General features: G+C 35.3%; 1 protein-coding gene across 1 annotated transcript; it reads right to left on the reverse strand.

Annotated features, from left to right (window-relative positions):
* Nucleotides 1-6,237: 6,237 nt before the first annotated feature.
* On the reverse strand, nucleotides 6,238-8,631 carry LOC106679012 (uncharacterized protein DDB_G0283357). The gene has a single exon (XM_067050817.1). It carries the CDS (start codon nucleotides 8,629-8,631, stop codon nucleotides 6,238-6,240), a length of 2,394 nt encoding a protein of 797 aa, XP_066906918.1.
* Between the last annotated feature and the right edge of the window lie 447 nt (nucleotides 8,632-9,078).

The following is a 9,078-nucleotide window of genomic DNA, read 5'->3' on the forward strand; positions in this document are numbered from 1 at the left end:
AAATCTCACAACCTGATTGGCTATGGCTTGCCTTCCGCCCGAGTTTCGATTCTGGGTAAGCCCCTGAACAACTTTGTGATGAAAGGACTTATATCTTTAAAGGGCACTATTGTGCAGCATTCATGTTTTTAAATTAAAATTGATGGCTTCGAATGTACCTATGGCCGACTTGAAGTCTGGCTTTTGTTGATAAAACCTCAATATTTTCTGTTGAGCCTAATTTTTGAATTATTTTAGCGTGCCTGACACAATTACTTTCATTTGAAGGAGACTACTCTTCATGTACTTTATTTAGTATACAGTCATTTTTTGGCTCAATTCCAATTGCTTGTGGGCTCCTGGAATTATTTAAAAAATGGATCCAAGAGTTCTAAGAATTCTTTTTCCCAGTCCTGCAGCTCGATTTTCTTGTTCCCAGATGTTTTGGTCCATTTTTTTTTTTTAAGCTGATCTACTGTCACCGAAGATTTTCCCATATTTTTCCGAAATTCTTCTCTACTTCACCCCTTCCAGACCTTATCTTTTGCCTTTATGAATCCTGGCGTCATGGACCTATTCAGCACCATTGCACTGTCGTTTGATGATGATAATAATTATACATAAATTCTGAGGCTCCCACATTTAGCCTGCTGTTCTTCACTCGATGATATAATTATATTATAATTAAAGTCATAGGTAAGAATAGACTAAAATGGAAGTTTTTTTTGAGACAAATGAAGAGTAAGTAAATACTTATTTTGTATTTTGTAAATAATAGGGGGCTATTATTCAATTGAAAAAAAAAGTAATTGCTTATACTTAAAAGTGTATAATTTTTATAAAAATAAGGGCTTTAAAGTATTTACTTAGTTTTATTCAATCTATGTTTTAACAATAGATATGATGAAGATTGATTCATTCATGAAAATAAAGAATTAATAAATGGCTCTTTTATTGAGTAGAAAAACTATGATTCCTTACATAATTACATAACGCTATACTATTATAACAAAAATATATAAATATTTTTATTTAAAAAAATGTTACAAAACTAAAAATTTACCTCCATATATATTTTTTTTAATATATCACTTAATATATCACTTAATATACTAAATTATAGTTAGTTTTTTTTTTATTACAATATCTTCATCTTAAAAAAGCCAAGTCGGTCAGTATAGATAGCTTCATCACAATTATTAATCACCTATTTTTCATGCTTTGTAATTTTATCTTTAGATAATATGAGCAGTTTTTGAAATTGATATTGGCTTTTAAATTCTAATAAATCACACCAAATCACATTTACCCTTCGTCGTAAACCCATGACCTCTTCCCCTACAATATCCTTTAATAATACCCCACTTATTCCTGTCGAACAGATCCGTTACTTAGGACTACATCTCGACAAACGACTGACATGGAATCCTCATACAAGACTAAAAAGACAAGAAACTCCTCGTAGATTCCGACTACTGCAACATTTACTAGACAAACGGTCTAAATTGCCAATCCATTACAAAAGACTGATCTACATGACTATTATAAGGCCTATAAGACTATTATAAGGGACATACGGAGTTGAGCTTTGGGGCTCCACTAAACCATCAAATTCCTCCAGAATCCAATCCTTACAGTCCAAAATCCTTCGTAAAATCCTTAATGCTCCTTACTTTGTCACAAATCAAGTCATCCACCAGGACCTCAATATTCCATATGTTGCCGATTTGGCCAGAACCAGATACCAATCCTTCCATAATAAACTTCTCAACCACCCAAATCCACTTGTTTCTAACCTGGCTTCTCCTTCATTACCTAATAATCCTCCTAGGCGTCTGAAAAGAAGATGACCTCGAGATCTTCTTCTCTAGAAATGTTATTGGAGTTCTATCAGTGGGTAGATTCTCCACATGTTTTTATCATGTTACTATGTCACCTATAGCAAATTTACTTGTTGTGTATATGTGTATACAGTTGTAAATATCAATAAATAAATTATTAAAAAAAAAAAAAATATTGGCTTTTGAAGGAAAATAAGTTCATGCACGCATAAGCGAAAGTAATAAACGGAATTTGATAAAATTGATACAAGACTCTTTTTATCCAAATTACCAACTTTCCCTTAACTTTATGTTTAAACGAACCTGTCGTTTTCGAAAAATAGGTGTGTCAATTTATGGTCGCAATACTTGCTGTCAGATTTAAGTAATCCTAATTTTTCGGCTCTTTTTTGAAGTTATATAATGTCGGGGTTGAGGGTCTCTGATTTTCTGCTCCCCTTCTTGCTGCGGACCCCGGAAGACCCCGAGGACGCCGCGACTGCAATGCCTATGCACCATGCAAGCTAGGACCTGGCCTGCCCCTACCATCACGCCAGAGTCGAGGACACGCTAGCCAGCCACCTATCGAGGCAGACCTTTTTTTCTTTCTGGTACCTGCCTTCACCATTTCGTTCACTGCACACCTGGACGAGGAAAGCGGCTAGAATACGTTACCAGATAAGCGCCTAATTTCTATTACCCATGAGACCATCCAATACTAATGTCTATAATTAAAATATTATTATATCACAGCTAACACACTATCCCGAATTGCCCCTCTAGGGATTAACATTTGGTCTTAAAGCGAAATATATGCATGTGTTTTGACAAGCAGGTCTCACAATTTCAACACTGCCTTTTCCACTATAATTTAAATTTAACATTTAAACATACACAAAATTACACTAACACCTGTTGAACAGATTCGATACTTAGGACTCCATCTTGACAAGAGACTTACTTGGAATCCACACACAAGACTCAAACGACAAGAAACTGCTCGTAGATTCAGATTGCTTCAACTCCTACTTGACAAACGCTCTAAACTTCCCATTCATTACAAAAAATTAGTATACACTACAATAATCAGACCAATTTGGACATATGGAATTGAGCTCTGGGGCTCCACCAAACCATCAAATTCTTCCCGCATCCAATCGTTACAATCCAAAATCCTACGTAAAATCCTTGATGCTCCTTATTACGTCAGAAATAAACTCATTCATAAAGACCTTAACATCCCATTCGTTGCAGATTTGACCCAAAACAGATATGCGTCTTTTTATTCCAAACTCCTTAACCATCCTAACCCATTAATTCTTAATCTTTCATCCTTAACAATCCCTGATAATCCTCCGAGGCGTCTGAAAAGAAGATGGCCACGGGACCTTCTAGTTTAAATTAATGTTTGAAGTACCACCAATGGGTGGTTCCTTCCCAAGATTTTCAAGTGTATATGAAACATACAACATATTTACTTATTGTATTATTTTGTACAGTTGTAAATTACAATAAATAAATAATAAAAAAACAAAAAACATACACTCGGGATACCTGAAGTAAGAAACGGACAGGTCTCGATGTATACACTTGCCTATGCTATTTATTTCATATATTGGTAGTTTATGTAACAATACTGAGTACTTACCGATATCTCTTGTAGATAGACAAAGGAAAAATGTACTTGTACATATAGCTTGCAAACAAAATATATATGTCTATTTTTATTGTATAATTGAGAAGAGAAATAACAGTTGTTGAGGGAGATTGACTCAGTCTGCTACCGACAACTTTAAAACTCTTCAATAAGTTACTCCTCAAGAGTTTAGTGCCACTAATCGAAGAAAGCTAATACATAATAATAAGTTTAGATTTTGGTAGAAATATTCGATCATTGATCAATTAGAATTACTAATCAAATTAAGAATGTTCTTGAAGAGGGAAAACTCATTTATTGCACTTATTCAACAGAGAATACATATAGTAAAGCCAACGTCCAACTAACTCAGATATCTAATCTACTCAGCAGGGCTGGCGCTCAGAATCAAATTACTTATATACAAAGTAATATTCAGACCTTCACTTCTACACGGTGCACCCCTACTACACTACTAATACCCAACAGAGCTGAAATCCTGTTAGAATCCCTAATAGTACAAGAGCCGGGAAGAAAAAAAGGCAGTTATCTCACCCCAATATTTGATTACTTTAATGAAAATTATGTATAATTACTGGTCAAAACTGATGAGTCTGCCAAGTATAGGTAGGGGGGGGGAAATATGGTGGCTGTTTCAAAATCTTTAAAAAAACATTAATTTTTCATATATCTTAAAAACTACCAACAACACTAGAAAATCTAAAAGACTATTATTTAAAGAAGAGTAAATTTGCTGATATATTAGCCCTAATAGAGCTATTTACGTCCAATATTTCTCGAGATATAGCCTTTTAAAAAGCAACATTTCATAAAAATGTACTGAAATATCAGTAGTTAGTTAATTTATTTTGAGAAATCTATATCTCAGGAAATATATGACGTACAGATGTATATTTGCAATCAAATTAAAGCTAGTTTAATGTAATATAATGCACCTTATGACCTTAACCTTCGTAGGAATAGTAGTTTTCATGATATTTGCCAATATAAATTTATTTTTAGATGTTTCAGACAATAAGTTTGATTTATGAAAAACTTTATTTCAGAAACCATTGGACGTACTGATGTCTCCAAGCACTCAAATTAAAGCTAGTAAAAGTTTTTATGATATTTGACCAAATAAACTCACAAAATGTTAATTTCTAGTAGTTCGTATAAAAAGTTGGGTTTTAAAAAAATATATCTCTAGACCCATAAGACGCATATATGTCTGCCAACACTCAAAATAAAGAAAATTTAATTTACTTAAACACTTTATATCACTTATCTTCGTACGGGTAGTAGTTTTTATGATATTCACATTTGAATATAAATTTGGCTTATGAAAATTTGTCCGAACATCAATAAATCAATTTATTTTAGCAAATTACATGAAAACTACTACTCCTATGAAAATAAACTTCACGAACTACTTTATAGCTCATTAGACTAGCTTTAATTTGAGTGCTAATAGACATCTGTACGTCACACAGTTCCTGAGATATAGATTTCTCAAAATATATTAGCTAACTACTGATATTTCAGTACGTTTCATACAACATTTTTATGAAAAGCTATATCTCGAGAACTATCGAACGTAAATGGCTCTATGAAGGCTTACATTTTAGAAAATTTACTCTACTGTGAATGATGCTCTGTTAGATTTTCCATTGTTCTTGGGAGTTGTAAGGATATAGAGCTCCGAATAAAAAATTAATTATTTTTAACGTTTTGAAACAGCCACCATATTTTATTCCCCCTACCTATACTTGGCAGACTCATCAATTTTGACTAGTAATTATGCCTTGTTTCCAATTAAGTAATCAAAAATTGGGGTGCAATAACTGCCTCTTTTCTTCTCTTGGGCTCTTGTACTATAAGGAACAGTATACTACAGATGAATTGTAGAGACACATCAGTCTAGAGATGAAATACAGCACGAGTATAAAGAACTATAGCTGGAAAAGAGTACAAAACATCACACTCCAGATACTATATATTTTTTATAACCTTTCCACTTTCTTCAACCCACTATTCCGTTCTCTCACCCCTCCCCTCTTTCCTAGGAGGTTATAGAGCAGGAAGGTTTCCATGAACCTCTTTTACATCACTATCTAACCTTCCTATTCCCTCTTCCCTCTCCTTTCCTATCCTCGCTGTTTTCTTTTATATATATTTTTTGCGATATTTTTATTAATTTTTTTTCACCAGCATGTGTAGGCCCGTCACCTAAGTATGCATTCCTCCTTTTAGTACCACTAATTGAATAAAGTAATATGTTGCAAATTGTCGTTATATTAATTAAGAAACAGAAATTTATCTCATATAATTATTTCGTTTCAGAGGGACATGAAAAAAAAAAAATATATATACTGAAAATGTCGTTTCGGGCACCTCAATCGAGGATATAATTGTTCTTTTCATTGGAAATCATAACCAAGAAACTTTTAGTAAATTAAACATAGTAACAGAGAGATTATTGAGTATATTGATGCATGAGGAGTAGAAATAAAAAAAAAAAAAAATATGACAATAATATGTAATTTTTTTTGTATAGTCTTCAAAACAATTACATATTATAGTAGTATTGCTAATTTTGTTTGTTTCGATCTTCTGTGATCGATCTACTCGAATTGAGATTGACAACTTAGTAAATATAATATTTCTAATGCAAATGAACATGACAGTGACATTTTTAGGTAATTTATTGCACAGAGGTTTTATGATAAAATGATAGATATGTTTACCCGTCTTGAATTACTCGATCTCATGATAAGTGCATCATCGTGCTAACACCGTGAGTTAGTCTGTCGCGGTTTGACTCTGCAGTTTGTTACTGGCCTCTGCAGTCACTGAACCACTCGATGTGACCAAATGCGACTTCCCATCGTTTGTGTTGGCTACCGTCGAGTTGAAGCTAGCGTCACTTTTTGCTGTTGCTATGTTGTTGATATCAGTCTTTGTTGCAGCTGGTGCGTTGACGGCCAAGCTACCAACAGCAGAAGCATGTTCCTGTTCCTCGTGCATCATACAATTGCCTATGGTAGTAAAGGAAATGCTGCCGTTGCTCAATGGTTCTTTTTTAATGCAATCAACGTGGTGTAGTTCAACGCTAGTAGTTCCAGTCTTAACAGGTGGTATTGAATTCTTAGTAATAGGTGTTGTTTCTACTTTTGGTGTATGATTTTCTTTATTTTGGAGCTCTTGAGTTGTCTTTTGCTCTTTAAAATTAGTAGTTTGTTTTTTTGACAAACTCGATTCTTCAGATGCTGCTTTTGAACGGGTCTCCGAAGAGCCATGTGCTTTAGACTCTGTGACAGTTGAGCTGTTTCCTGCGTCTGAAAGAATGCTTCGACTTGTTTCTTCTTTCTCAGCTCTATTATAAGAACCTCCCCCTCCTACGTTGAGCCCTGTTGACAGTGTATTTTCTGCGATTTTATGATTATAATTTAAGGATGGTGAGATATTATTTTCCTTTTCGCTTGAAATAGTTCGATTTCTATTGTTTGCGTCAATTGAATTATCAAGCTGTGAGTATTTGCTGGGAGCGTGGGGGGTAGCTGGAGCGTTTGGCATGATCTGTCCTTGTATTGCTGGTTGGGAGTGAAGTAATTGATTTCTTATAATTTCGGTAACATGGTTTTGACTGGATTCCTGTATCAATTTTGAATTGTAATTATTTTTATTTAATTGATATTCTGAAATGAGAGATGGATTATTCCATATTGTTGATGGAGGTAGGTTTTGACTACCGGTTGCGTAAGTATTCTGAGTTGGAATGACCATGTTATGAATGGCTGCTCCTGCGCTTGGGTTATAGTTTTCGATTGGCATTTGCTGATTATTAAGAACACGTTCGGCCTCAGTTTCAGCTGCAATGGATGGTTTAAACATTTGTTGGTTTAGATTGACTCTCAAATGATCTTCCATTTCAATTTTTTCATTGGAAGCCTGTTGATTGCCTTTTGAAACTGTATTAGAAGTTTCAGTTTGTAATGATATGTCTTGATTGGCTATAGCTGGATTTAGGTTTTCTTCATTCACTCTCGCTTGAGAACTCTGAGCTGAGGTTTGATCAAGATTCTCAGAACTGTTGTCGAGTTCTCTCGCCGATATTATATTGTCGTATAGGGAAGACAATACACTTACCACTCCAGGTAGATCATTCATACTTGTTCCACCTTGCATTGTCGGTGTACTACCTACTGTTGCCGCATTCAGTTCTTCATTTGACATCGATTGGTAATTACCGAATCCTGATTGGCCTCCTATTACCTCTGACGGCGTATTGTGCTGATGATAGTACTGATTGAAACCTTGATCGTTCATGTTTGTTCCGCCATTCATTGTCGGTGTACTACCTAATGTTGTAATTGCATTTAATCCTACATTTGACAAGGAATGGTAATTTCCATATCCAGATTGACCAGCTGTTGCCTCTGATGGCTTATTCTGCTGTTGATAGTACTGATTAAAACCTTGATTGTTAATGTTTGTTCCGCCATGCATTGTCGGTGTACTGTCTAATATTGTTGCAGCATTCAATCCTACGTTTGGCCAGGATTGGTAATTACCGAATCCTGATTGGCCTCCTGTTGCCTCGGATGGTGTATACTGCTGTTTTTGATACTGATTGAAACCTGGATTATTCATGTATGTTTCTCCTTGCATTGTCGGTGTACTGTCTAATGTTGTTGCTGCATTTAATCCTACATTTGGCATGGATTGGTGATTACCGAATCCAGATTGACCAGCTGTTGCCTCTGATGGCTTATTCTGCTGTTGATAGTACTGATTAAAACCTTGATTGTTAATGTTTGTTCCGCCTTGCATTGTCGGTGTACTGTCTAAGTTGGTTGCAGCATTCAATCCGATGTTTGGCCAGGATTGGTAATTACCGATTCCTGATTGGGCTCCTGTTACCTCTGATGGCCTATTCTGCTGTCGATAGTACTGATCAAAACCTTGATTGTTAATGTTTGTTCCGCCTTGTATTGTCGGTGTACTGTCTAATATTGTTGCAGCATTCAATCCTACGTTTGGCCAGGATTGGTAATTACCGAATCCTGATGCCTCGGATGGTGTATACTGCTGTTTTTGATACTGATTGAAACCTGGATTATTTATGTATGTACCCCCTTGCATTGTCGGTATACTGTCTAATGTTGTTGCTTCATTTAATCCTACATTTGGCATGGATTGGTGATTACCGAATCCTGACGGATGGTGTATACTGCTGTTTTTGATACTGATTGAAACCTGGATTATTTATGTATGTACCCCCTTGCATTGTCGGTATACTGTCTAATGTTGTTGCTTCATTTAATCCTACATTTGGCATGGATTGGTGATTACCGAATCCTGATACGCCTCCTGTTGCCTCGGATGGTGTATACTGCTGTTTTTGATACTGATTGAAACCTGGATTATTTATGTATGTACCCCCTTGAATTTTCGGTGTACTGCCTGATGTTGCAGCATTCAATGCTACATTTGGGAAGGATTGGTAATTACCGAATCCTGTTTCCACGGATGGTGTATACTGCTGTTTTTGATCCTGATTGAAACCTGGATTATTCATGTATGTACCCCCTTGCATTGTCGGTATACTGTCTAATGTTGTTGCTTCATTTAATCCTACAT

The sequence above is a fragment of the Halyomorpha halys genome, unplaced genomic scaffold (assembly GCF_000696795.3).
Source record: "Halyomorpha halys isolate HHAL.00 unplaced genomic scaffold, Hhal_1.1 Scaffold172.1, whole genome shotgun sequence".
NCBI lineage: Eukaryota > Metazoa > Arthropoda > Insecta > Hemiptera > Pentatomidae > Halyomorpha > Halyomorpha halys.